This window comes from Prionailurus viverrinus, chromosome E1 (assembly GCF_022837055.1).
Source record: "Prionailurus viverrinus isolate Anna chromosome E1, UM_Priviv_1.0, whole genome shotgun sequence".
Taxonomy (NCBI): domain Eukaryota; kingdom Metazoa; phylum Chordata; class Mammalia; order Carnivora; family Felidae; genus Prionailurus; species Prionailurus viverrinus.
The window spans coordinates 2490816-2518702 of NC_062574.1; the positions used below are offsets into that span (position 1 = coordinate 2490816).

The following is a 27887-nucleotide window of genomic DNA, read 5'->3' on the forward strand; positions in this document are numbered from 1 at the left end:
CTCCCCTTCCCTCCCACCCGTTACTGGGTACATCTCTGGCTGGGTCCCCAGCTACTACCCCTCTAGATTTCCCTTGTGTCGCTGCTTCCCAACTATGTGACCGGGAAATGGTCACGATGACTGGGTAACATGACCCTCTGTACGTGGTTGGGCGCGGGCACCATCACAAGTGCCTCACGTGTCTCCAAGAGGAAGTAACAGATGGAGGGAAGAGGGAGTAAACCGCCCCCCCCCCACCCCTTCCTCCTAGAGAACAGGGAGGGAAGAGGCCATCTCCCCCCCTGGTTCCCTAACAGCTTGGAACCCCTCCCCCTCAGGGCTTTCCTAAAGCAGACAAGTGAGTCCCCATGGGACAGCTGCCCCCTAACTCCCTGTGGCTCATTCGTGCAGCCAAGGCCAATCCCCTAATTTGATGATGACAGTTCAATGACTAAGCGGTGGCTGGGGCTGAGGTGCCTGAGTCAGGTTGGGGACAGGCACTGTCTCAGTTGCAGGAAGTCATAAGCTTAATTCCTCCTTTTCCAAAAGCGGAGGGAACAGGGTTGAGCAAGCAGCTGGGACTGACTGAACCTACCTGGACCGACTGGGTGAGGCTGTCCTGCCATGAGGCTGGTGGTGGTTTTCTCGGGGGCCTTGTTGGGGCTTCTAGTCGGTAAGGAGACAGGCCCAAAGGGGAGGGGCCCTGGGGGGAGCGCGCCCCTGGGCCGCTAACCAGGCTGTTCCTCTGCCCAAAGCCCAAGGGACAGTGAATAGCTGTCCTCACAAAAAATCGGCCACTCTGCTGCCATCCTTCACGGTGACACCCACAGCTACAGAAAGCACAGCAAGGCCCGCGACCACCAGCCACAGAACCACCACCACGGGCGCCACCAGCCACGAGCCCACAACGGCCACCCACCACACGGTCACCACCCCCAGTCACGGGAACGCCACGGTTCACCCGACGACAAACAACAGCACGGCCACCAGCCCGAGAGCCCCCACCACTGCCCCCCACCCGGGACCCCCTCCACCCCCTCCAAGCCCGAGCCCAGGCTCCAAGGACGCTGTAGGGGACTACACATGGACTAATGGCTCCCAGCCCTGCGTCCGGCTCCAAGGCCAGATCCAGATCGGAATTCTGTACCCGACCCAGGGCGGAGGAAAGGTAAAGCTCGGGGGCCGTGGACATGAGGGGAAGCCAGTGAGGCCACAGGCCGTGGCTCAGAAGGAAGAGTGGAGGAGGGCGCGGGGTGGGGATGAAGGAGACCTTGGATGGCACGGCTGCGTTGTCTTACAAAACTGCTGAACTTCTGCAGGCCTGGGGCATCTCTGTGCTGAACCCCAACAAAACCAAGGCGCAGGGGGACTGTGAGGGTGCCCACACCCACCTGCTTCTCTCGTTCCCCTACGGACAGCTCAGCTTTGGATTCAAGCAGGTACTTCGCCCTCAGCCCTCACCCTCCACGCGCCCTTTCCCTCCCTGTCCCTCGCTGTGCCCCCGACCCCACGGACACGGACGCCACTCTCCCCAGCCACCCTGAGCCTTCCCGGTCCCCTTCCCAGGAGCCACAGCAGAGCGCTGTCTACCTGAGCTACATGGCTCTGGAGTACAACGTGTCCCTTCCACAGGCGACACGTGAGTGACCTCCCCTCCCGTCGTCCCTTGCACTGGCTGCCTGCGCTCCTGCGAGGGGGTGGGGGGCTGAGCGGAGGGGTGGGGACGCGGACACAGAGCTGACCCTTCCTCACTCTTCCAGAGTGGATGTTCTCCGTTGAGAACTCATCCCTTCACGCTCTCCAAGCCCCCCTGGGCCAGAGCTTCAGCTGCGGGAACGCAAGCCTCTCTCTCTCCCCAGCACTGCGCCTTGACCTGCTACACCTGAGGCTCCAGGCTGCCCAGCTGCCCCCCTCAGGGGCCTTTGGGCCAAGTAAGACCTACTCCTTGCCTTACCCACCCCCCCAGCCCCCCCCCGCCCCCCCCCCCCCCCCCGTGTCCCTGTCCGCCCCGCCCCACCCCAGGCCTCCCTGCTCCCACCCCGAACTTTCCTTCCTCTCTCAGGCTGCTCGTAACTATAGAGCACATGTTCTTCCTCCAGAAGACTCTGTCCCCTTCTCCCCTTTTATCTACTACTCAGAGTCAGCTAGGAGAGCTCCTCCCCAGTCCCCCTACCTCCCTACGAGTGCCACCTCCCCTCCACCCTCTTCCCACCTGTCCCCAGCACCACCACCACGCCTCCCTGCCCTCCCCTTCGGCCAGGTTTCCCTTGTCCGACTGACCAGTTCCTCCTGCTGCCCCTCGTCATTGGCCTGGTCTCCCTGGGCCTCCTCGCCCTGGTGCTCGCTACGTTCTGCATCGTCCGGAGACGCCCGCCCACCTACCAGCCCCTCTGAGCTCGAGGCCCAGGGGCTGCCTTCACTCCTCACCACTCAGCTGACTCAGAAACAAAGCGGCCTTCCTTCCCTCTCAGTCTTTGAGAACAAAAGTACAGATAATGCAACCTGGGGGGGGGGGGGGGGGGGACGAGAGGAAAGAGGTTTATTGAATGTGATGAGTTGCTCCTCCCCCGTCCCCAGAAAAATAAAACTTGCTCCAACCTCTGTCCTTGCTTTCCCCCGTCCTTCTGGCTGGGATGAAAAGCCGTGAGTTTCTTGAAGAGTCCCGTGCCTTTCTGCACCTTCCGCGGTTGAGTCTCACGGAGCCAGACAGCTGGTGAGGGACGAAAACACTATGTATGACCACATGTCCTCATGGATTCGCCCCCCCTCCGCCAACCTGGCAGAGGCTGGTGGAGGGTCTGCCTCCACCCCTTCCTCCTCCTCTGGGGCCCCTGGCTGGCTGCTCTGGTTCCCCCACCCCTCCAATCCTGTTAGGCAAATACAGGTGAAGCAGATAGATCACACCTGTGCCATTTCCTTTCCCAAGGCCCCTTAGCAACGGAATGCTCTGCCTTGCCCGTGCTCCTCTCTCACCTGCAAAGGGTTTCATCAGCCCTGGCAGCAGCAGGTACCCTGCCCTGCACGTGCAATTCTCCTCTGTGCTCCTAGGAACAACATGCCTCCAGCCTGAGCCACCCACCAAGCCGACCCTTAAGTCCTCCCAGCGGCGGTCTCCCTGGTGGGAGTGGGTGGCACCCCGGGACAGCCAGTGTCCAGAATCTAGAAAGGGCCTCCCGTACAGCCACAGCCTGCACCACGACTGAGGGTCAAGGGGCAATGGCTGGGGGTCAGGACGCGACCGTTCCGGTCTCGTAGCCTAGTATAAGGTCCCACATCCACCCCGCTGGGGGCGGCCTGCTCGCGGCGCGTCTCCCCAGCAGCCCCACCACCGCGTCCCTGACGTCCCATGTGACCCTGCTGAGTATGGCCAAGAACGGCCGCTCGACAGCGTGGTGGCTGCGGCGGTGCCCGGCCGCCAGGGTGTGATGGCCAGGCCCACCTCCACCCGGAGGGCTGAGAGCTGGGGTCCCAGCGCTGGGGGGAGGAGGGCATCGTTCCCACCCGGCGGTCCGAGGGCCCCTTTCCCAAGAGGGGCTGCTGGGCCTGCCGGCCCCGCTGCTGTTCCCGCCCAGCACGCGGGCCGACGGGGTGGGAGAGAGCCCTCGGGCATGTGCCGAGCCTCGCGGGGCCTGGGATCGCCTTCCCCGCCGCCTCCTCTTCTGCTTCGCGGTCCCGGCCCGGCAGCTGCCCAAGCACCTGGCCTCGGAGGCCCGGGCGAACCAGGGGAGACAGAGACACGGGCCCTGCGCGCAGCTTCGGCGCCGACCGTCCTGTTCCCGCAGGCGCCGTTCCTTCTGGAGACGCCGAGAGCACAGGAGACGGGCAGCCACGCCGCCCCCACCCAACGTCCTTTCGCAGACTCCTGCTCCTTCTCTCTCAACTTCGAACAAGGCGAGGTCGGCCGGGCGAAAACAAGATGGCGCCGCGCAGGAGGCGCCGAGAGGAGGCTAAATGTGGCCTCCGAATTGGAAGCGTAAACAAAGGCGCGAAAGATGGAACTGCGCAGGCGCACAGCCTTAGCACGCCGCAAAACTCGAACAGGGAGGGCGCGTCCAAAACGTGGTCTCTGGACGAGACCTATTTCACGCTGCAGAAAGTGGGGAGGAGTAAGAAAAAGCAGGGAACAGGGGGCGGTACAGCTGAGTCGCGGGGAGGTAGGGGGCGGAGTGTCCAGAGCGCGCATGCGCATCGTACGTCAATGGCGGCCAGGAGAGACTGGCGGAAGCTAGTTTTGCAACATGGCGGCCGAGGCGGACGGCCCGCTCAAACGAGTGCTGGTGCCGCTTCTCTTACCTGAGAAATGCTACGACCAAATTTTCGTCCAGTGGGACTTGCTTCACGGTGAGTTTAATTCGGCATCCTATCAAAGTTCTGCTCGAGCGCCCTCGGCCGTAAGCGGGGCGTGACTGCGGGTTAGGTGGCCGCGACTGCGGCCCCGCAGCGCTGGGCGGAAGTCACTCCAGACCGGGCCGGAAGTGCCTCCGTCTCCTTAGAGGGAGCTCGCCATATTTGGGCGGGAGGAAGGCGGAACCACTCCTTTGTGAGGCTTGCGCTTTAGCGATGGTCCCGGACCGAGGGACTCACATTTTACAAAACAAAGTTAAAATCTGACCAAATCGTTCCAGTCTTTAATAGGTCACACTATTCTTTCAGGGGCCAAGTTACACTTGTTTCAAAGGCTCCTTCCACCCTCCGCTTCTGCTCTTGGTTTACTTTTGGAACAACCCGCCTTCTTACTCCGTCTGTCAGGCAGTTGCACACAAAGCCCACCTCAGGCACCAGACCCTTTAGGAGGCCTTCCCAGTCTGTTCTTGTCAGTTTCTGGTCCGCCACCGCGCTCCTGGGACACGATTAGGTCGAAGTCATGACTCCCACTTGGCTAACCAAGCTCCTTGGGCGGGTAGAGCTTCCAGGATGGGAAGATGCGGGCCGGGGACAGAGGGTTCAGGCATGAGGGACAGGGAGACGTGTCTTTGGAATGGATCCTAGTTGCTCAGGAGAATAAAGGCTTGTTGGACCCTTGGGCATTGCTCAGCTTTCCAGTGAAGCAATGGAGAGCCTTGGAAGTCAGAAGACCAAGAAGTTTAGCTGTAATCTGCACGGTATAAGCTGCTTTGGAAAGTCACCTGCCTGACAGTGATAGGATTTGAAGCAGGAAGGGCCATACAGCCCAGGGCTTCCTTGTGTGGGTAGGTCAGGGTCTAAAGGAGCAGCGACAAGCATAGGAGCATGAAAATCCTTTATTTACCCCTGGCCTGGGTGCCAGGGACCTCCTTCCATGTACCCCTTTTTCTCTTCTCAGTTCCCTGTCTCAAGATTCTCCTCAGCAAAGGCCTGGGTCTGGGCATTGTGGCTGGGTCTCTGCTGGGTATGTATCTTCTCTTCTCTTCCAGTTGTGGGGATGAGGGTGGAGGGCTGAGAGGCTGTGAACTGGGCGGGTCCCTTGACCGGAACCGGGGTTAACACGCTTCCCGGGCCGCTCTGTAGCTGTTGAGTTGCACTCCCACGGGATGTCGTCTCCTCATCCCTGCCCTTCTCATCCTTTCTCTTAGTAAAACTGCCCCAGGTGTTCAAAATCCTGAGAGCCAAGAGTGCCGAAGGGTTGAGCCTTCAGTCCGTGATGTTAGAACTGGTGGCGTTGACAGGCACCATGGTCTACAGCATCACCAACAACTTCCCCTTCAGGTGAGGGGGGCTGCCCTTTACCCCCCAGGCTGAATGCTGACAACTCTAGCGGGGCGTTGGGGAGAGGCAGATGCAGGGGCAGGAAGCCTTAAGATTTCCTCCTGGAAATCTGGCCATTGTTTGTGGCCGTGATGAGAGGGAGGTGAGCCTCCCAAGAATGCCCGGGATCTAGACTGAGTCAGTCCGGTGGGGGCTGTTTGGAGACCAGTAGGGCTGTGGAGGACAGGGAGCGATCAGAAGTGTGTCCCCAGGGGCGGCTGGGTGGCTCGGTCGGTTGGGCGTCCGACTTCGGCTCAGGTCATGATCTCACGGTCTGTGAGTTCGAGCCCCGCGTCGGGCTCTGTGCTGACAGCTCAGAGCCTGGAGCCTGTTTCAGATTCTGTGTTTCCCTCTTTCTCTGCTCCTCCCCAGTTCATGCTCTGTCTCAAAAATAAATAAAAGTTTAAAAAAAACTAAAAAAAAAAAAAAAAAAAAAGAAGTGTGTCCCCAGATGGACGGGCCATGGAGGCTCTCCCTGCCTCTTTCCAGGCCCGCCTTTCTTCTTCCCAACTCTTGACTCTGCAGCTCTTGGGGTGAAGCCCTGTTCCTGATGCTCCAGACAGTCACCATCTGCTTCCTGGTCCTGCACTACAGAGGACAGACTGCGAAAGGTGCTGGGGATTTACCCAAGAGCAGAGTGTGGCTCTTGGGGGCCCTGCCGGGAACTCGCGCTTGGGGAAGGAAGCCAGAGCACTGGAGAGGTTGATCGGGACTCCTTATCTCCCCGACCCCCAGGTGTCACTTTCCTAGTGTGCTATGCACTGGTCCTGCTGGTCCTGCTGTCACCACTGACGCCCCTGTCCGTGGTCACCCTGCTCCAGGCCTCCAACGTGCCTGCTGTAGTAGGGGGGAGGGTGAGTACCGGGAGCAAGAGGATATCGCATGGGGTGAGCATGGTAAGAGTTCAGATGACAGAACCGAGTCCCAATTTCCCCCCTAGCTGCTCCAGGCAGCCACTAACTACCGGAACGGGCACACAGGCCAGCTCTCCGCTGTCACGGTCTTTCTGCTCTTTGGGGGCTCCTTGGCCAGAATCTTCACCTCCGTTCAGGTGAGTGCACCTTCTGCCCTCTAGAGGGCACTAAAACCTGGTCTCCTGGCTCTCCAGGGAGGACTGCTCAAGTGACCCCGGCTGTCTCTCACCTAGGAGACCGGAGACCCCCTCATGGCTGGAACCTTCGTGGTCTCTTCCCTCTGCAACGGCCTCATTGCTTCCCAGCTCATCTATTACTGGAACGTCAAGGCCCCCATCAAGAAGAAAAAGCAGTAGGGATGAGCCAGCTACTGGAGTCCGCTCCACGTTTCCATCCACCCACCCACCCTCAGGGTCATTCTCATCCGAACCAGTCCGCTGGTGTGACTTTTAATCATTCATTCCACTGCAATTGTAAAATTCTGAGCCAGAGTTTTAGTGGAACTGCAGATCCTTAGAAGGGGTAGGGATTTCCAGGCTGATGTTTGGCAGTTACTGCCCGCTGTCCCGTGCATGTACTACCTGTTCATTTATTTTGGCTGAGATTCCTCCTACTTAGGTGTTCTGGGGCCAAAGTCTGCCCTGTCCTCCCCATCTCCCTACTTCCCTGATGGCCTAGAGGACAGAGTCTGGCCAGTGGAAGGAACTAGGGGTTTGCGGCCACCTCCCTCCCTGAACCTGGTTGGGACGGTCTCCAGGACCCCAGTGCTGGGTAGGGGGTGGGGAAGGGGGACGAGAATGACTCAGGCAGGGCCCCAGGGTGGGGTGAGGAGGTTCCTGCTCTGGCAGGTCCAGGCGGAAGGGAGTGGAGGCTGCTGGTTCCTGCTGCAGTGAAGGGGAACAGAAATGGGGCAATAAAGACTCAGAGACCTGGTTTAATCATAAAAACTGTGTTTGTCCTAAAAAAAATCATGTGTTGTATTTTGGGGGCAGGGTGAGGGAACCGCAGCACAGGCTTCTGAACTGCGGGCCAACAGTTCTAAAGAAGGGTTTGCAGCCTGGGGTGGGAGGTTCTGGGTGAAAAAGGAGAGAGAAGGTGTTCCTGGGAGGTCCATGTTCATGAGAGTTAGAGGTGGGTCAGGGGCATGGGGGTCCCTGACAGGGGAGGGTTGTACGCAGTGGGGGAGCCTGGGGGTAGGTAGGGGCTGTAGTGGGGGAGCAGCTCACCCTGGAGCCTCGGGTTACTCTGAGGGAGGGAGCACGGCGACGAGGCCTCTGGTTTGCAGTGGGAAGAGCTGCAAAGAGAGAGACACTGGGGTTAGAGAGCGCGTTCCTGGGTTGGGAGGGGCCAGCAGGGCCCCCCAACTCACAATTGGGGGCGGGGCGCCTCAGCTGTAGCCAACGGAGGCAGAACCTGTCACCCATGTACCCCTCTCCCTGGCTCTCCGGGCCCCACCGGGTACCGCGGGTTCAGAACCAGAGCCCAGGATGGCTTAAGAGCAGTGCAGCGGCCGTGTCGGGGCACGCTCCGGAGCCGGCTTGCGTGCTGCGCCTGTTTTCCTCTTTCGGGGCAGCAGGCCAGGAAGGGGCAGAGTTGGGCCTGGCCTCTCCTTGCCCCGCGGGCTGGGAGAGGAAGCCGGGTCACGGGAGGGCCAGAAGCGGGGAGGAAACGGGAAATTCAGGTAACTAGAACGTGATCACGTCCGGGGGAGGGGGGGGGATGTCCTGCGGGGCTGCCCCTATCGGGCCAGGATGGAAGCATCTTTCAGGGAAACCTGGGCCACCAGAGCGCTCCCGGCCCAGGCTTCACGGGGCACTGGGGGTGGGGTGGGTGGGTGTGCCCCGGGTCTCTCCTGGGAACGACCTCTGCACGGGGCGTACTCGGGGCCCCTGCCCGTCCCTCACCGCGCGTCCCAGGCACTCACCCGTAACCGGCAGGCAGGTAAGCGGTGGAGTAGTTGGGCGGCTGGTACCCAAAGCCTCTGCTCCCCTGCGTGGTCGCGTACCCGGGACCCCAGACCGGCCCGCCGCCAGCCACGCCGCCGCCTCCCTGGCCAAAGTGGGGCGGCCCGGCGGCCGCGCTCTTGGTCTTGCGCCGAGGCCGGTACTTGTAGTCGGGGTAGTCGCGCAGGTGCCGCGCCCGGAGCCGCTTGGCCTCTTCCACGAAGGGCCGCTTCTCGTCCTCGCCCAGCAGCTTCCACTGCGCGCCCAGGCGCTTGGAGATCTCCGAGTTGTGCATCTTTGGGTTCTGCTGCGCCATCTGGCGGCGCTGCGCGGAGCTCCACACCATGAACGCGTTCATGGGTCGCTTCACCTTCTCCAAGGGAAGCCCCCCGGACACCACCGGGCTGCCGGCGCCTTCCCGCTCCTGGCAGCCCGAGGACGAGTTGGTAGGAGCAGCGGGAGCGGGCGGCTCCAAGCCCCAGGCCTGGTCGTGTGAAGAGCCCGGAAGCGCCATGGGGGCCGGTGGGGTGCAGGGAAGGCTTTAGAGGGCGTTCTACACGCCCTCCCCTCCAAAGTGAAGCGCTGATGCCCAGGACCGGTGTCCGGATGATGGAAGGGTCTCCCTAGTCTGGAGTCGTCCCAGAGAAACTCACGGCCTTAAGAAGTATACGTCGTCCCCAAGTTCAGAGTCTTTAGAATGGAGCGCCTGCTCCCAACCAATCAGGCACCCTCTGGAGAGCCAGGCGCTAAATCCGCTGCCCCGTACCCCGCAGGGGAGGGGATGCCCTCTCCGACCCTTGAAGCCGCGGGGTCCCGGACCCAGCCCGCTGCCCCGCGGTCGCGCTCCCGGTCCCTGGAGTCCCGCGGCCGGATCGCCGTAGCCCCTCTCACCTGGCCTCAGCGTCTGTGGCTGGCGGGTGGGCCAGGCCGGGAACAGCTTTTAACCAGACTCCTCCCCACTCCCTCCCAGCAGACCGCGCCTCCTTAAGGGCGCCAACGTTCCCCCTCCCTTAGGCAAACCCAGGTGTCCCGGGCCTCCCAGCCCCCAACGCTCCCCCTGGGGCACCACGCCCCCTCCCCACCCAAGACCCAGATGTGGAGCCTTCCGCCCCTGGTAGCTCTGATCCGCTTCCCCTCCCTTCTTGAGCTTTGGCAATTTAAAGTCAATTTTTTGGCACAATGGGATCAAGCACAGGAGAATCAAAAGCCCTCAGGGTCACAATTGAGCCTGGAGGAAGTTGGGAACACCCCACCCCCTACCCCAAACCCTTTTCTAGTGCCTACTGCTCCTCCAAACCCCTGACCTGGCCCTGGGGCAAGAAAGGCAGTCGGGAGGCAGGCCATTTTTGTTTCCTGAGTCATCCCAGCAGGTGCTCAAGTGATGATTCAGCCCCTTTCTCCAGGTGAGAAAACTTCAATCCTCCCAACTCCAGCCCCCAAACCGTGGTTTCTCCACTGCCTGTTGTATCTCCAAGCCGGAGTCTGAAGGCAGGGAGCCAGGGACCCCAAGACAACCCACCCCCAGGACTGAGCAGTCAGCAGCGTGGATGCCAGAGAAAAAGCCTGCATCCAGAGCAGAGAACCAGCAGGAGCGAGAGAGCTGGCCACCTAAGTCGCAGAGGCTGTCGTGAGGGAACCCTGCTCCCCATCCCGCCCCAGGCCCAGCCCAAGCCCTAGGCCTCAGGTAATCGGATTAAACAGCCAGCCTTGGCTCTCAGCAGAAACGGGCTGGAGCCCGAGCGCGGAGCAGCCCTACCTAGCCTGCTGTGACTCAGGGTAAAGGAGTGGCCCAGCTCTCCTACCAGCAACCCTGGGGGAGGGGAGCAGCCAGAAGCCACAGGCCACGGTCCTCCGGACTTGAAAGCGACCAGGGCCTGGAGAACCTAGGAATGTCAGGAATTCCCAGAAGTAGACAATCTTTGGAACCCTAGAGAAGCCAGGTGTGGAGAAAACGGAAATGAGGGCCCGGGCAAGTCAAGCCTAGAGAAACCGATGTGCCAAACTTGGCACAAGGAAGGCGCGAGAACCACAGAGCCATTTGGATTTTTTTATTCTCTTTTTAAATACTGTACAGTGAAAAATAAATACGCCTTCTCATCCACCAGACAAGGTTGGTCCCCCCTCCCCTGGGGGACCTTGTCACCCCCCTTCATACACACCCCTGGTTCTACTCCAAAACCTTCCCCATGCCTCCCACCCACTTATACCCTTACTATCCCCGTCTTCCACAGTGATGAGGCCCCAGAAATGGGGGGTACAGGATGGGAGGAGGGATAGCAGGGGAGCCCCCCTGAACTGTCAAATCTGGGTGGATCAAGGAGCACCCCGCACCAGCAGGCGGAGAATGGGGGTGTTCAGAGAGATCGGGGCATTGGAGGATAAAGGCACATCCAGTCTGATGGGGAAGGAGAGAGGCTCCCCTCACCCTGGGGGTAAGGGTGGACAAGAGGGAGGGGGGTATGACCCTGTTACACACCCCTCCACGAGCTCCTGGAGGTTGAGGGGGGACCCAAGCTGCTGTGCCACCCCCCTCCCCCCTAGATAAGAGCAGCTCCAGCGCAGGTCAGTCGGGCCTATGAGGCCATGGTGTTGGGCAGCAAGCGAGATGGAGAAGGGAGGGATGCGGGCTGGAGGTTTTATGAAACCCCATTCACCAAACTACCCAACTCCAGGGGGGCGGAGAGCTCCCCGTTCTCTGAGGGGCCCTTAGGAAGCTTGCTGACAGAGTCGCCCTGGGGAGGAAGTGGGAAAGGAGGGAGGATGGTCAGTAGAAATTCAGGTAAGACATCCCTCACCATCCTAGTGCTGTGGCATCTGGCGCCCCAACGGCTAGTCCCCTGAGCGGAGGCTCTAATAACTCTTAAAAGAGTCCAGAAGCACCTTAACAAACCTCCCTCTGTCCTGCTCAAACTTTCCACTATTCTAGACAGCGGTCTAGACTCCGGACATCGCTTCCTCTGCGATTTAGCAAGAGGTTCCTTTGCGAATTCCTTGTGCCCGCCCAGCAGAGAAAAGGAGGTGGGCTGAATGACGTCTCGCCCGCCCGCCTACCTTCTGTCCTGAAAGAGAGTCCTCGGAGGGTTTAGTGCGTTCCAGGGGCGGCCGCTGGCGGCTCTGAGACTCTGCTCGGGAGATGTAGTCAGCCACAGTCACTGGGAAAGGCAGAGGACCAAGAGTTTCAGAAGGAACCAGGTGTCCAGCTCCCGGACACCCACCAGACCCCAACCCCCCGCTTTCATACGGGGGGGGGGGGGGGGGCAGCCCGTTCTCTCAGCTCCGAGGAAGGACGCCGGCACCCAGTGTGAGCTGACCTGGCTGCCGGTCTCCACTGATGGAGCCATCGGTCCTGTTCCCACGGTTACGGCGACGGCGGCTCCGGTTCCGACGCTGGGGTCTCGACTCGTCTTCTGTGGGACAGAGAAAAACCAAGCCGTGCACCTCATCTCCCACACCTCCGTTCCTGCCCAGCTCGAACTCTTTGAGACCCCAGGCAGAGCCCTTACCCAGGCCATTCTCCGTCATGCTGGGCCCGTCCGATTCCAGGCCTCCGTCCATGACAGTCCTGTCGTCGTCCGTGCGGCGGCGGCGGGAGCGGCGGCGCCTGGCGCTTGCTGGGGGGGGTTCCCCGGGCTCTGAATCAACCGGGGGCTCTGGTTCAGACGTGTCCAGTAGGCTGTAGGGGTTACTGTCTGGATCTTTCAGCACTGGTTACAGGAAGAGGAGGACCTGGTCATCACGTGTCCATCATTTTCCCTTTCGGCCTACGCTCTCGAACCCAGATGTCTGATACTGGTACCTGAGCTAATAGACGAAGCGTTGTATCTTGTGGTGGGCCGGGGGGCAGGTGGGGGGCCCCTACCCCGGCCCCCAATCGGCCGCCTCCGGCTTTCTTCCCCCCGGGTTGGGGGGTCCCGGTCACCAGGCCCAGCTCTGTTGGGCTCCTCCCTCTTCTCGGACTCAGTCTCAGAAGCTGTGGATGGGTCTGAGCTGGGGCCTGAAGGACACAGCGGGCTTCAGTCAGGGTCACTCACCCCACCCCTCCCACTCACAAGTCCCCCAGCCAACCGCATCTTCAATGTGTCCATCGCCCTTCCCTGGAGATTCCGCCCAGACCCCTGCTTCTCCAAGGCCCACCGCTGTTCACCTCCCGCAGCCGTCTTACCGTAGGCGGGACCGCCCGTCCTCCGGCCGCGGCCCCGGCCCCCATAGCTGCCCCCGTAGGTTCGGGTGGTGTGGAGGGAAGAGGAGGAGCTCTCATCCGTGGTATAGCCAGCCTTGTCACTGCCACCGCTGCCGCGCCCGCTCCCGGGAGGGCGGAAGCCCAGCCCGATCTGGCGAAGCTGTTCGTCAATCTGCAGCCTCTCCAAGCGAAGCTGCTCCACCTCCTGGTTGGGTGGGAGATGGAGAAAGATACCGAAGGGGGAACAGACGTGAGCTCGACGACCAATCCTCACTCAGGCTTCTGCGCCCTGACCGTCCCCATACACCTAAACTCTCTCGGGAATGCAAGACGGAAGACACTGGCTAAGCAAGGAAGATTCTGCGGTCCAACCCTACAGCCCCAGATCTCCATTCAGTGCTTTCTGTTCTACTCAAGATACAAACTGGGCGTCACAACTGTTAACTTTATCCACCAGTAGCCTTCGTCTCCTTCCTACACCCAGATCTTTCCCGTCCCAGGCTTCCGGCTCGGGTACCTGCAGGTAGGAGAGATGATATTCCAGCAGAGCCTGGGCATTACTGATGTTCTCCCGGGTGCCAACAAATATGAAGGGAACCATGCCCTGCGCGGCAGAGAGGACGGGAGGGTTAGGAGGGTCGATGCGAGTAGTAAGTCCACCCTGGCCCCTCCGGAAGCTCAGCCAGTGGGACCACTCTGGGCTCTGCATCTTCTGGAGGACACAAGTCCCCATCCTCCACCCCTAGAGATCCGGGCCCACGGAGAAGGGGCTCTGCGAACAACCCCACCTACTCCTGGAAACCAATCTCCAGATGCAGACGCCCCGTACCTCCTCCCTGGGGTTCTTCTTGTCATTGTCACCTTCTACGCGAACCCTCACCACACCAGATTTATCCACAATCTCCTGGATCACTTTCCCGTTCTTCCCAATCACTTTGCCTGAATGGGTAGGTAAAGGAGGAATTAGGCCTTTCTTTTTTTTTAACAGAAAAGAAAAAAAGTAAAAACAGATCAACAGTTTTCCAGCTTCTATATATGGATTTGGTTTAAGTATTCTCCTGCTTCTAAGTCTCTGGAGAGTTTTCACAGGACAAAAGTTTACGATCCCTGGAAATCTGTTCTTCCATCTCCCTCAATCCTACAAGACTGCTGGCTCTGTCCTTGTGAAACTGGGAGTCCGCAGGGAGGTGCCAAGCCTAGAACCCCTTTAGGGAATCTCACACCGAGCCCCACCTGTATTCTTTTCTCTGCACACACCCTCAACTCACCAACAAGGTTCCTGGGCACTTGCACGGAGTCCTCAGAAAACTCCAGGTAGCTTCGGGCCTGTCGGCACGCCTCAGGAGTCTACAGAGAGCAGCGGGGAGCAGTTACTCACGCAGGGGCCCTGGATCTCAATCGTCTTCCTGCCACCCTCTGCCTTTGGGAAAGCGTGCTGCCACCAAGTCAGAGAAGGAGGTGGACAGGACTCAGGCTTCCTTGCCACCTCACCCTTTCTTCTCTCTACCCCCAAGCCACCCAAGCAACAGCTGGCTTTTGCTGACCTCCCCATAGATGCGGAAAGTGCAGGTCTCTTCACCCAACTCAATGGCGGTCACCCCAGGTACTTTTCGGGCCTGCTGGATGTTGGCACCGTGAGTCCCAATCGCCAGTCCCATCAGGTCCTCTCGCACCGTGAACTCCTCCTGGAAGGCTGCCGCCAGCTGCTTACTTGTCTGAAAGGAGAAGGCGCTGCCGGATCCCTGGTGGTGGAACCCCACACACCCGACCCAGGCACCTGACGCCCGGCATGACTTCGATGAGAGAAAAACGTGTGGAAACAAGTCAGAACTACCCCAGATCCACTGACCCCAGGACCTGCACAGAGAATTCGGGAATCTTTCATTCCACTCCTACCTTGCAGACGCCAATGGCCTGGCGGGGAGAGGAGGTAAATGAGGGCAGAGTTTGGCTGGCAGCCGCCAAAGTTCTGGATTTGGCTCTAACGTGATCTGGCTGTGTGATCCTAAACAAAACACGCTCTCTGCGTCTCTATTCTGTCATCTGCTAAATGATTACACCTGACTTACCCCATTCCCAGACTAGCAAGAGGATTAAGTAAAGTCAGTGAGAAAGGACCTTTCACAAGGTAAATGCAAGGCTAAGGAACTACTGTTACCTTAACCAAACTATTATCAACCCCCAAAATAAAACCCGACAAGTGGAGTAGAAAGCAGGGGTTGAAAAAGCAGGAAAGGAGCCGTGGACCACCACACGACCTCATTTCGCAACCTGCTCTTAGACACCTGGGTACCAGGGCAGGAAGACAGGGAAGGTTCTAGAAGAGGGAGTCCTAAGTAGGAAGCCCCAAACAAGAAAGATTTCTGAAAAGGGACACTCTACGTCCTACTTCCACGACAGATGAGGTTGTGCTACGGCAACGACTTACACTGAGGCAAAAAGAGAAAGCTGAATAAAAGGGACTACGTTGGGCACTCAAAATAAAAGAATTAGGGAGGGAAGAAGAGGATTTACAATGATTTACAAATGTCCTCTAGAAGTCTGCCAAGGGTTTTATTTCTTAGACGGCCTGATGAGTACATGGGCACTTGTATTTTTTCCTTTGCAATGTTTCAAAACAATTAGAAAAAAAAAAAAAAAAGGCCAAAAAATAAGAGCAATTCTCTCAAAAACAAAGACATGCTCCTATTCTTTTTTTTAAATGTTCATTTTTGAGAGAGAAGAGCACACATGCACACATGAGGGACAGGCAGAGAGAAGGAGGGAGACAGAGGATTCGAAGCAGGCTCCGTGCTGAGCAAAGAGCCCGATGTGGGGCTCAAACCCACGAACCTCGGGGTCATGACCTGAGCCAAAGTCGGACGCTTAACCGAGTCACCCAAGCACCCCTATTTTTTTAATTTAACTTTTAATGTTTTTATTTTTGAGAGAGAGCAAGACAGAGTGTGAGCAGGGGAGGGACAGATAGAGAGGGAGACACAGAATCCAAAGCAGGCTCCAGGCTCCGAGCTGTCAGCAGAGAGCTCCATGCAGGGCCCAAATCCACAAGCTATGAGATCATGACCTGAGCCCAGGTCGGACGCTTAACCAACTGAGTCAGCCAGGTGCCCCCTATTTTTTTTTTTTTTTTTTTTTTTTTTTGAGTAAGCTCCACGCCCAACGTGGGGCTTGAACTCACAATCCTGAGATCGAGTCGGATACTCTACTGACTGAGCTAGCCAGGCGCCCTGACGTGTTCCCATTCTTAAGACCTTGCACATATGGCTAACTTAGTATCCGGCACACTTTGCCACACTGATCAATACACCCAGGTCCTAGGAGAGTCGAACAGTCTACTTTCGGTCACCAGAGAATCTGCTCGCTGGGACCTGGAGCAGACAGAATTTGTATCATCTGGGGGTAAAGGTGAATTTTTAACTGCCAGTGCTCTGAGTAGCATCCCTGCAAAAGTGAAAGGTTAGCATGATCCAGAATTTGTTCAAGCTCAGAGAAAAGCCTCCCCAAAAGCTCAGTTCTCTTCATAAATGGAAACACACACCCACCCTGCTTGTTTAGGACAGTATACTGCCTAAGGAAAGAGAATCTGACCATAAGATATCAGAACTGGAAAAGACCTTGTAGGAATATTCTAGTCTAACTACCTCATTATCACAGATGGAGATAAAGCCCACAGAAATCAAATGATCTGCCAAAGGTCAATATTTGACAAAACAAGACTTGGGATTCCAAGTCCAGTGGTCCTTCCAGCGTACAAATGGTTCTCACATATATCCTGCAAAGCATTTTGATTCCCAGAAGGGATATGGGGGAGGCTGGTGGAAGTCCACGCCACACCCCCTCTTCTACTTTTAGACAGAGCTGCTCTGATTGATCTGTTTTATGCATTGCGTTTTCAAGTAAAATTTCACTTGATCAAAAGGTCCCACAGTGAAGAAAAAAGTTTGAGAACAACTGTACTATTATAACACGATGGAGCTCTGCCATCTGGAGGAGTCTGGGATAACACAGTAGACGCAAGTTTAATGACCCAGAAAGACCTTAGTCTTTCTATTCTGTAAACACAAGAGCATGAGTGAAAGATGGAGGTGGGACAGGGGGAGGACAATACCATTCAGCAGGAAAAAGTGGAGCCAGAACTCACCTCTAGGTGTTTGGTAGCTTCTTCGTTGCGGGACATGAGTAGCAGTTTGGTGCGCAGGCTTCGAAAATGCATATCACCCAACAGGGACGCCCGCTTCACGGGAGCCTCTGTGGTTGACTGGAAGAAACCAGTGGAAAAGTCATTTAAAAAAAGACTGAATACACACTGGGGGAGAGCCAAGAGCTGGGATATCTGGATGCCTGAATATCTAGAAAAGGACAGGTGGTATGAAACGAAGCTAAGGAAGAGAAAAATCATTGTCCGTCTCACAAGGGCCTACTATCTGAGGACCTAGGGGAAGTGATTTTAGGGAGCAAGCAGAGCTGAGAACCGTACAGTCTATTTGAGTCCAAATATGCAAGGGAGGGTCCAGCCCAGATGGCAATAAAATAGGTTAGAAAAATAAATGATGGTCCCTACACGAGGGAAACTAGGGAAACGGGGGCAACCTGGGCCCTCGGGGGTCAGGAACAATAAAGTCTCCTTTGACAAGTAAACACAAGCACCTCTGAGCCCCTTCCTTTCTGCAAAGGAGTTAAAAAGGTAGAAGGAAAAATTGCTAAAAGGGCTTACGTGAAATTCAGGTGGAGTAACTCACCAGAATGAAGAGCTCACTATTTGTGATGTTGAGAAAGATGCAGTTCGCTCCCAGCGCTTTCTTGAACTCTTTATGGACGTTTTCATTTGAGCAGCTGCAGAGGAAGAGAAGAGCGCTCAGAGGCACAGAGCAGAGCGCAGTCAGAGGCTCAGGGAAGAGGGGGGGGATAACAAAAACAAGAAAAGACGAAGGACTGAAGTAGAGAACAGGGATGAAGAGAGGAACTGGGAGCAGAAGGGGCTCTGGAGAAGACAGGATGGAGAGCGCTGGGAGAAATCAGGGCGGAGGAGGAATGTCAAGGGGCCCCCTCCCGACACCAATAACTCACGCCTCTCTCAGATCCTCAGGCACGGCCATGGTCACTTTGAAGAAGCTGCCTTTGGTTGCAAGAGGATTGGGATTGACTGGCCGGAGCCGCTCCAGGGTGACAATCTCATTGTAAGTGGCATCACAGGCAGCATATTCGATGACATAGAACTGGCAGAAAGGGAGAAAGAATGGAGAAGTTGGGGATGACCTGAGCACCTGCCTCCCACCCTTCTGTGACCACGGTCTTTGCCTCAACAGCTCTCCAAGGGCCTCCGAGTCAACTCACATCTCCCTTCATCATCCGCACCCTGGCCAGCCACCAGCCGCAAGGTTCCTGTTCGTTGGCTCGAGAATAAACCTGAAGAAAAGTTGAAAATAAAAGACTTACTGAGGACCATCCCCAAACATCACGAGTTGAAGAAGCATTCAGACACCTGTCTGGCGCGCTACGCCAAGACAAAGGAAACTAGAGGAAGGAGCAAACTAAAAATCAGACTGTGATTTTACGTGCCGTTACCATAGATGGAGGAAAAGTGACTCCTCGAAACTGGGAAGCCCCTGAGAGTCTGGTTGGACACACAGTGACAGGGAACCGGTGCATTTCACTTTTTCACAGGCCACCGGGCTGGGTGTAGCGGCTCAGCATGGAGAGGGAAGGAGAGTGAACCAAGCAGTGAGGAGCCTAGGGTACTAGTATCAGGGCAAGGAAGGTGGCAGAATCCTGGGAAAAGTGACATCTAGAAAGGGTGGGCCCCGTGGCCCTTACCTCAACCTCATCCCCTTCTGTGATCTCTTTATTATAGTCAGCTGGAGGCGGTAGCCGGACGTCCCCAAAGGGAATCTGTCTCTCACTCTGCCAGCTGCAAGGGAAATCGTGACATGAAAGCCATTCGGGCCAATGTGCTTGCCCGTTTTTTCAGGAGGTGGTTATGGCCTCTTCTGGGCAATTGCCACCTTCTCTGGTGATCAGAGACTAAATTCCAGGTCCTCCTCCATACTGGTGTCTTCTGTCGCTCGCTAGCACCTAAATACTAGGTCAAATGTCCCCCACCCTCACCTGGGATCCACAGAAGTTGACCGCCCCTCCCCCAAAGCCCTGGCTCTCTCCCACCTATTACAGGCCTCATAGGACTCAGCCACCCCTTCTTCTCCACTCTCCTTCTAGGACCCAGTATGCTGCATTCTCTATTCCCAAGGTCTTACTTGTTTTCAAAGAAGATGGTGACAGAGTCTTCATGGACATCCTTCACAAAGCCCTAGAATGGATTTTAGGACAAATTAGATGAAAGAAAGAAAAGAAAGAAAAGAAAGAAAAGAAAGAAAAGAAAGAAAAGAAAGAAAGAAAGAAAGAAAGAAAGAAAGAAAGAGAAAGAGAGAAAGAAAATGACAATTTACCACCACTGTGGCCATCAAGGGAACGGATATTTAGAGGCCGTTACCTAGAGTATTAGATGGGGACAGAAGCAATCTAAAGATAGGGCCGGAAAAACCTGTACTGGGGAAAAAGTAAGAAATGTTGAGATAGAGACAAAGGACATGGTACCGGCATGGAAAGAAAAGTGGCAAAATCCACAAATAAGATGAGACAGAAGTTAAATAGAAGGGGGACAAACCACCTCCATCAGAACAGCTTGGAAACCGATGGTCTAGCATGGCTCCCACAGGGGCCTCCCTATCTGTCTGTCTCCTGTTGTGCTGAGCAACTTGCCAGAGTTCAATTAAAATACCAACAACACTCAGCAGGGCTAAGAATATCCCATGAGACAGTGTGAGGCTGTCCTGGAACACCTAGAGGACATCAGGATCCGCCAAGAGAGAGAAGGGTCTAGCGCCCCGATGCAGCAAGAGACCTGAGCAAACTTGGTGCCTTCACGGCTGGGTCCTGAGTGGATAATCAGAACACCGGTGTTCAAAACGATGAACACAATTTACAGAAGGAAAAATCGTGACTTAAGTGATGAGATTCTGGCATCCTAGACTGTGATACACTGCTATGAATATGAAAAGGATAAAATTCGTAGAAAACCCCAATCTTGAGATCATGACATGGGAGAGGAACAGGGATGACGGACTAGCTGGTCCACTTCCTACTGCCTGTGTCCTCACTGAAGAGGCCAAGGCTGCGTGTTCCCCCATTTTTCTGCCTTCTCTCTCGATTTTTCACATACTCAAAATGAGGGACTAACTCTGAAAGTCTAACTGATCAATCTGTTCTTTTAGAATTGAGCTTTTAGTTTCCTAAGAAACCTTTGCCTAATCTAAGGCGACAAGGTTTTCTTATATTTCTTCCTATGAAGTTTCATAGTTTTTATTTTACATTTAGGTTTGTGATCCACTTTGAGTTGAATTCTGCATATGGTGCGAGATATGATCAAAAGCCATTTTTTATCCATGAATAGCCAGTTATTTGAACACCATTTGTTGAGTGCTCGCTTCGGCAGCACATATACTGAACACCATTTGTTGAAAAGACTACCCTTTTGCTACTGAATTGCCTTTTCACTTTAGTTCAAAAAATCAGGAAATGCAAATTAATTTATTAATGACAGAAAGCAGATCCATGATTGACAGGGAACTTTTGGCAGTGAAGGAAATATCTTGATTGTGGTCACAGTCTGACACAGATCTATACAGATATTTAGACAGATACATGTATGTCAAAACTTAAACTGTATTTTGAATACAGGTACTTCGCTGTTTATACCTCAATAAAGCTGTTTTTAAAAATTAGGGGTTTCAGGGGCACCCGGGTGGCTCAGTCGGTTAGGCGTCCAACTTCGGCTCAGGTCATGACCTCACAGGCCGCAAGTTCGAGCCCCACATCGGGCTCTGTGCTGACAGCTCAGAGCCTGGAGCCTGCTTTGGATTCTGTGTCTCCCTCTCTCTCTGCTCCTCCTCCACTCATGCTGTCTCTCTGTCTCTCAAAAATAAAATAAAACATTAACAAAACAATTTTTTTAAATAAAAATTTAAAAATTAGGGGTTTCAAAAGGCTAATGCACAAGAACTATTCCCGAGCTTTGCGGCTAGGCACAAAAGCTGAGCTCAGGAGAGAAAATACCAAAAATGCAGACTCGTCTCCCTTGCACCTCCAAGAACTGGTCAATCACATCTTACTGTACTGCTGACTGTCGATACCGGCTGACCACCTTCTTTCGGCATAGATCTTACTGCACCCTCCTACTGTCCAGGGAACTTCGTACTCCCGGGGCCGCCTGGCCTCTCCCTCACCTGTACTTTACTCTTCTGTCATTCCCCTCCCCAGACAGGTTTTCTCCACTCTTCATTCAGCTCCATCAATACCCACTCCTACTATGCTCCATGCCAAGTCTTCTGACACAGTTTTGCCCCTCAGTTATTTGCCCAAGTCCTTCCTGCCTTTTGGGTCCTCCTCCCATCAGCACTCACACTGCATCTCTGGCCTCCCTCTTCTTTTCTCCCTTTATGAGGGTCTGTCTGGATTTCTAGAGACATTTCAACCGGCCTCTTCTGCGGACTTTATCCAATTCTTTGTCCAAAACGTCCATCTCCAAGCTTGAAAAATAGTGTGAGAGCGAGATCTATTCTCAAAACATTTAGGGATGAGATACAAGGCAGTGGAAGAGACAGAGGAAGAGAACCACTTGTCTTCTCCCTTGGGAAGAGGTTCCCACTCCTAGATATACTCACCTGCAAAAGATATGCCTACAGCCCTAATCCAGTTCTCCCCCAGTATGTCAGGGTTGGCCCTCAGGCAGAAGTAGCAATCCCTGTGTTTTCAGCTACCATCATCCCCAAGTCAGAAACGTAGAGCTTCTCTACACATTACTCAGCAGTTCAACCAAATGCCACACACTCTTATACTTCCAGGGCCTTTTTCCTTCAAATATTCTCCCAAACGAGCTTGCTCCTCGACTTCATATTCCAACCCAGTCTCTGCTCCTTACTCTCACCTGCATCACCGGTCTGTTTTCCTCCAAAGATACCAGTGAAAGAAGGTGAGCTCCCAGTTCTGCTCAGTCCATGCTCATTAAGAAGATAAGCAGGTGAGGGCAGGAGCAGGTGAGTCAATCTCTACAAGGCCAACTAGATGCAAAGATGACTCAATTCGGCGGCCATGGCGTATCGTGGCTTTGGCTTATAGGGCCTAGGACCAGACAGAAGAGTGACCCAGGTTTCTAGATGCTTGTTTCCTCAGATTACAAAGTATGCAATTAGCCCTCACCTCCATCCTAGTCCTGGGCTCTGAGAGGAGGGACTTCTGGGAGAAAAGCAGGCAGGGCCTGGGTAAAAACCACAGGTTGAGGCTGAGGATGCTAAATTTCTTGAGAAAGGAATGGAAATTTGGGTACCCAGGCAAGGCCTGGGAACTTGCAAACTGTGCCCTGAAAGGTGAACAGGCATTTCGTCTGAGAGTACAGCTCAGAGAATAAAATACACTTAAGAGCCGGAAGAGAAGACTTGGCGGGATAGCTACAGGAGAAGCGAGGGCCCAGACCCGACCTCCGTCCTAACTTGGAGGATCAACAGCAGGACCCAATTCTAAGACAGGAGAAAGGGGCCTTCCCAAATTCAGAATTCTAGAAACATGGTAAACACTCTTTGACCCACACCAAAGTTTGCTGAGTCATGAATATTAAATCAGTAGCAAGGTCAGAATGGCTAAGTATCTATATGGCACTGAAAAGTTGAAGAAAGATTAGTCTGAATTTACGGGTCTGTTTGTTTTTAACTGTGCCATGGGGCACAAAATGCTAACGTGGCCTGAACAGAAAACCCACATCACCTGGCTTTCAGCTCAACTGCAAACTCTACTCTCTGATTTCAAAATATCCTCTCCCTGATTCTCCCAAGCCCATCACTGCCACGGCCCAAAGCGGAAAAAAGGAAAAACTCAGAGAGAGATTTCAGTCTGATGCTTACACGTGGAGAGGGAAACGTCTCCCTTCCCATTCGTCTCACACAGTTAATCTGAACTAGATACCAATCTTTCCCAGCGATGCTTAGCTCCTATGCTTCCTAGAACAAAAGCGAACGTCGTCTCTCAATCTCAAACACTAAGCATCACTTTTCTTGGAACCCAGAGTTTAGGAGTGGGACAGACCAGGACGAAGGACAAAACAGTGGGGAACACGGGGCTAAAATCTTAGCAGGCAGGGCCTTTCAACAAAGGTAACGCAAGTTTGAAGAAGAAGGAGACAAGAGACAAATGTACTCGATCGGAATCGGAAAGGAATTAGAGACTTTTGCCAAAGAAAACAGAAATGCTGTGGAAGCAGGCTAGAAGAAAAAGTCCCATGTTAGAAAAGTATGCACAAAAAGATGACAGAAGAGATCTTCTGGGAGTTTCCTTCAGACTTGGAATAAGGTGGTTCCTGGGGGAATACACTGGAACACAGAAGTGGTGGATAAAACGCCAAAGACTGAACTTGATAAGTTAAGACAGATAAGAGTAGCCAGAGGCACTGACTATAAAGAAATCTGGGGAGGGAGGCCAGGCAGAAATGCACAGGCATTTAGGGTGGGTAACAAAGGCTGCACTGAACTGATCACCTGAAGCTGGGGCAGAAACCTTCCACTCCAAGGGCAAATTCGAGACCCTTTCCACCTACACGCCTTCACAGGAGAAGAGCCGGAGAAAGTCACGTCCAAGGGCACGAAGGTGGAGCGATCTACTAAGGGAGAGCAGGCACGAAAAGAAGTGAAAGAAAGGGGGCCCTTCTCCAGACCTGTGGTTGTTACAAGAAGCTATCTCTGCTGTTGCTCCTCAGGGCAAAATGAAAGAAGGCGGGGAAATCAGAAAAGTCTCTGCGGCGACTCCAGGCACAAAAGTCCAAAAGAGGCTCAAAATAACAACAGTCACACAAAGAAAAATTCCTGGGCGGCAAGAGGAGTCTCCCTCTGGCTTAATCTAAATGAGGGGAAGAAGGAGAAAAAAAAAAAAAAAAAAAAGTCCTAGAAAATGGATTCGGAATAAAGAAGGTTAGGTAGTAAAGGAGTTGTAAGGAACCAAACAAGGACCCTTTACAACCCCCTTGTCCAAAAGAAGGCGGATCCGATTCCCAAATTGAGAGAGTCGGCCAAGAAGTCTTCCAGAAGTGGAAACCCTTAAGATCCTTAAGGAAAATCCCCACACATTCCCCCCCTCCTCCTTCAGAGGTTACAGATGGTGGACACGAAGCCTGCACCCGCCGAGATGCGAAGAACCTACAAGAACGATCTCAAGACATCTGAGGTCAAAATGAGATGACAAAAAGAACCCCAACCCCGTAGAACCGGAGAGCGGCTAGCCCTGGGATAAAGGGGTGGGGTAAGAGGCTCGTGAAAAGATGCCACCTTACGGCTAGGAGGGAACTTGACCGGCACAACCCAGAGTTGCCGAGGTCAAAGATAGCAAATGTCACAAATGGATTCCGACCGTTTCTCCTTGGGTTGGGAGCAGAAACGTAACACGAAAGTGGGGGGAGTCTTCCAGGGCCAGGAGGCAGAGGCCTCTGTGAGCAAGATAAAAGGATCTAATATGGGACGGCCTTCCCAAGGGGGTAATAGGGAAGAAGAAGAAAGAGAATTCTCCATGTGCTTGGACCGTGCGGAAGAGGGGGGTGGGGGGGTGGGATGTGATTCAGGTCTAAGGTAGGTCTCTCCTACTAGGAAACAAGAAAAGTCAATGAGAAGCGGGGAAAATGGGGTCTCCGTTGCGGGGGGGGGGGGGGCGGACGCCGATCCAAGCACAATAATGAACACTGATGTTCATTCTCTCCCAGACCGGGGTCAAGAGCAGGTGTAATTAATAGAGAGACCAAAAATAGGAGGAAGGGGGTGAACTTCCAGAGGTCTCCCCGGGAGGGCTGCGGGTGGGAGCGTGGGTCTAAGGTTCGAAGGGCCAGGACTTCGCTCCAGAGGCGCGATCCCGCCCCACTCTCCCCCTCCCTGGCTGGGGGGGAGGGCGCCGAAGACCGGTGTCCCCGGCCGGCGCGCCGCCTCACCTTGTAGAAGGCCCCGTTGGAGCCGCGCACCTCGACGGGCAGTCCCGGCTCCACGTCCCCCCCGGAGGCCAGGCCGCCCATGGCGCCGCCGCCGCCTCCGACTGCCCCGGCGGCGGCTGCAGCGGCGGTCTGAGTCCGGGCCGGGCCGGGCCCCCGGCGTCTCCCCGGGGGAGGAGCCGGAGGGGGAGCCGCGGGGGGCGGGAGCCGGGCCGGCCCCACGGCGGCCCTGCCACAGCCAACGAGCAGGGGGCCGGGGCCGGGCCGCTCCCCGTCCGCCGCCGCCGCCTTGGTCTCCGCCACCGTGAGGGAAACGGCCGCCGCCGCCGCTGCCTTCGTCACCTCAGCTTCCGCCTGCCGCCGCCCCCGCTGCTGCCTCAGTCCCGGGACCCGCTGCTGCCGCTGCCGCTCCACGGCCTCCACCTCCCCCTGCCGCCGCCGCCTACTGCGCAGGCGCACCGGGCACCCGCCCGCCGCGCGCGGGGCCCCGAGGGCCACGGCGCAGGCGTCAAAGCTGGCGACCCAGCTCGCGCTCGCCAGCGCATCAGGGCTTCCACACTCCCTTCTGCTCTCTCACGCCCTCTCCTGGTCGCCTCCTTGCGCCTGCGCAGAGCCAGACGGCTCTCTTTCTTCGCCACCCCCCCCCCCCGCCCCACTCCACCGCCCACATCTCTTCCTTTCCCCGCCCCACAACACTGATAACTAACCAATCGTGCGGAGGGAGGGGCCGAGCCCACTCAGTCGGATTGGATTTCTGCTGCTCCTGGGCAGGCCACACCCACTTCGCCGCTGAGAGCTTCCCGGGGCTGGGGCAAGTGAGGGATGGGCATGCGCCTGAATGACTGCTTGGTCACTTTCCCCACCTTTGTCTTTCTCGGTGCGCACGCTCCAAAGGAAAAAATAAAAAGAGGAGTCAAAGGAAAAAAAAAAAAAAAAAAGGCCTGGTGCGCGTGCGCTGTGCTTAATCGTCCACAAGCACGTATCGACTCCTGGGAGCATGTGTGACTCTGTGCTGTAGATTGAAGAGTCGCGTTCTTGCCTGGAGAAGATTCCGATCATGCATATAATGAAAGGTTAATTTCAAGGCAGTACCAAAAAGCAAAGGCAACTTAGATTAGCACAAGATTTGGTATCCAAATGCTGAGGATGTTCAAAATAGGAAAAAATGTTACGGAGTAAGGGTAGTAAAGAGGGAAAACTCCGGATTCTTGAACTGAGATAGGGAATTTAGTTGCAGAAATAAATAAAGTAGCACAGAAATTAGGATCACGTGTTGTGCATTTGATCAGTTAGCAAGTGTTTATATCGACCTCACTGTGTCCCAACAGCCTTAATAAGTGCCAGGGATACAAAGACGAGATGTAGTAGTGCCCCCCCCCTCCCCCATAAGGATTTTATAATACATTGGAGAAGGGACTGACAAGTTTAAACAAATTAACAAATAAGTGCATCGGGTTCCACTGACGTTTTGATAGAGATAAGGACTAGGTAGAGAGGGAATCCCAATGAGACAATGAAAAGTTGTTCTTCAGGGTAACCTTCAGGAAAGTCTTCAGGAAAGACTGAGGAGGGGAAGTGAATGGAGAGGTGGGGGCTGAGTAGGCGTTTGCTAGAGGAAAAGTTCAGTAAAAGGATTCTTGAGATATCAGGAATTACAGTGATGCAGAGAAGCCGAAAGCATGCCCTTTGGGGAACCACAACCAGTTCAAGTAGCATTTGGCTTGAGGAGCTACGGGAAGGTAGGCTGTGAGGGACTTGTAAATCAGATGAAGGAGAGTGGCTTTTCCCTTATCAATACTGAAGAGCCACTGAAAGATTTTAAGCAGTGTAATCGGATAAGATTTTCATTCTACAACTATGGAGGATAAAGAGTAAGGGTGGTCCCAAGGCGCGGGACCCCGTGAAGAGCTATTGATTGCAGGAAAGAGAGAGGCTGAGGACCTAACTTGGATGAGGGCTGCCAGCAACAGAGGGACAAGCTGGTCTGAGCCTGTTCCGTTTGCAGCGGGATCAACAAGAATTGGTGATGAGGGTGGAGTGGGGTGGGGTCAGGAGTCCCTGAAGAAGTACTCAGGGTTACTGAGTGAATGGTGATGCCAAACATGGAAGAAAGAACTCAGGAGGCAAAGTTTTGGAAGACACGTTGATGAGATTGAGGGTCCACCCTTCAGGGGACATCTCTTGTCTTCAACAAACGTCTCGTTCAACATATATAATTTCTTTTAGTCTTCCACTGTGCCTATACTAGGTTGGTTCTTAAGCATCCTATACTCCTTTGGGGTGCTCATCGTGGTTGTACTATTAATAATTTGTCCAGCGTCTGTCTTCTGCCATCTGTGAGGTCCGTGAGGCCAGAGACTGGGCTCCGTGTCTGTCTGCGCCCACCATTGTATACCCGGTACCTAGCCCGGTTCCTGGCCTGGCAAATATTAACCGAAATGAAGGGATCAATGCTCTGCAGGTCAATGGACACACATGTTCTTGCTCCAGGAGAGCTCTCGGCTGGAGAGATGGATGTTGGAATCATCAGCACATGAGTCGTAGTTAAAGCTATAAAACAAAAATAAACCTTGGGGCGCCTGGGTGGCTCAGTTAAGCATCTGACTCTTGATTTCGCGGTTCGCGAGATAGAGCCCCGGGTTGGGTTTAGGCGGTGCAGGAGTTCAAGCCCCAGGTAGGGCTCTGTGCTGCCGGGTTGGGAGCCTGGAGCCTGCTTCGGATTCTGTGTTTCCCTCTCTGTACTCCTCCCCCACTTGTGCGTGCTCGCTTGCGCGCGCTCTCTCTCCCTCCCCCCCCCTTAAAAAAAAATAATTTTTTTAAAAAAAAAGAGTACAGGCCGTCAGACTGAAGAATTTGAATGTGGGCTCTTAAGCAATAGCAGTAGCTGAATTTTGTTTTAGAAGTGACACCGTCACCAACTTCCGAGCCTCTGACACCAACAGTCCTTTCGGGTTTAACGTTTGTTCACCGGCTGTAGTCATTGTTCATTCAGGCAAAGGACAGGAGTGGGAAAAAGGAGAATAGCATTTCCGATGGGGGATGGCATATTCACAAGGCCCAGAGGGGAGAGTACAGTGCCTCTGAGGTACAGAGGTTAGACTGTATAGAGTCTAACTAACATGGTTATAACCAGCATG

The 27887-nt window shown here is 54.9% G+C and overlaps 4 protein-coding genes across 7 annotated transcripts; 2 read left to right on the top strand and 2 right to left on the bottom strand.

Moving 5' to 3' along the window:
* Positions 1–289: 289 nt before the first annotated feature.
* Positions 290–2373, top strand: CD68 (CD68 molecule). 2 transcript variants are annotated; one of them, XM_047833756.1, is made up of 6 exons: positions 290–679; positions 816–1147; positions 1299–1418; positions 1546–1618; positions 1740–1910; positions 2240–2373. In XM_047833756.1, the coding sequence occupies exons 1-6, from the start codon at positions 604–606 to the stop codon at positions 2371–2373; spliced, it is 906 nt and encodes a 301-aa protein (XP_047689712.1). In that variant the 5' UTR covers positions 290–603. The 2 variants fall into 2 exon arrangements, with proteins under 2 accessions (XP_047689712.1, XP_047689711.1); XM_047833755.1 differs by having other exon boundaries at positions 292–652; positions 735–1147.
* Positions 2374–4183: 1810 nt separating this feature from the next.
* Positions 4184–7564, top strand: MPDU1 (mannose-P-dolichol utilization defect 1). The gene is made up of 7 exons (XM_047833758.1): positions 4184–4320; positions 5282–5347; positions 5532–5664; positions 6229–6314; positions 6439–6557; positions 6644–6754; positions 6851–7564. Exons 1-7 carry the CDS (start codon positions 4218–4220, stop codon positions 6971–6973), a joined length of 741 nt encoding a protein of 246 aa, XP_047689714.1. The 5' UTR covers positions 4184–4217; the 3' UTR covers positions 6974–7564.
* On the bottom strand, positions 6026–9074 carry SOX15 (SRY-box transcription factor 15). 3 transcript variants are annotated; one of them, XM_047833761.1, is made up of 3 exons: positions 8542–9074; positions 7844–7911; positions 6026–6083 (listed from the first exon to the last, which is right to left on the bottom strand). In XM_047833761.1, the coding sequence occupies exons 1-3, from the start codon at positions 9072–9074 to the stop codon at positions 6037–6039; spliced, it is 648 nt and encodes a 215-aa protein (XP_047689717.1). In that variant the 3' UTR covers positions 6026–6036. The 3 variants fall into 3 exon arrangements, with proteins under 3 accessions (XP_047689717.1, XP_047689715.1, XP_047689716.1); XM_047833759.1 differs by lacking the exon at positions 6026–6083 and adding an exon at positions 7551–7689; XM_047833760.1 differs by lacking the exon at positions 6026–6083 and having other exon boundaries at positions 7551–7911.
* A 1520-nt stretch (positions 9075–10594) lies between these two features.
* FXR2 (FMR1 autosomal homolog 2) lies at positions 10595–25204 on the bottom strand. Its single transcript, XM_047833751.1, has 17 exons — positions 24754–25204; positions 18992–19044; positions 18555–18648; positions 18075–18146; positions 17808–17956; positions 17480–17573; positions 16882–16998; positions 14285–14455; positions 14009–14087; positions 13570–13679; positions 13258–13344; positions 12723–12945; positions 12357–12554; positions 12064–12264; positions 11872–11967; positions 11612–11712; positions 10595–11292 (listed from the first exon to the last, which is right to left on the bottom strand). The coding sequence occupies exons 1-17, from the start codon at positions 24832–24834 to the stop codon at positions 11197–11199; spliced, it is 2022 nt and encodes a 673-aa protein (XP_047689707.1). The 5' UTR covers positions 24835–25204; the 3' UTR covers positions 10595–11196.
* Positions 25205–27887: the final 2683 nt, after the last annotated feature.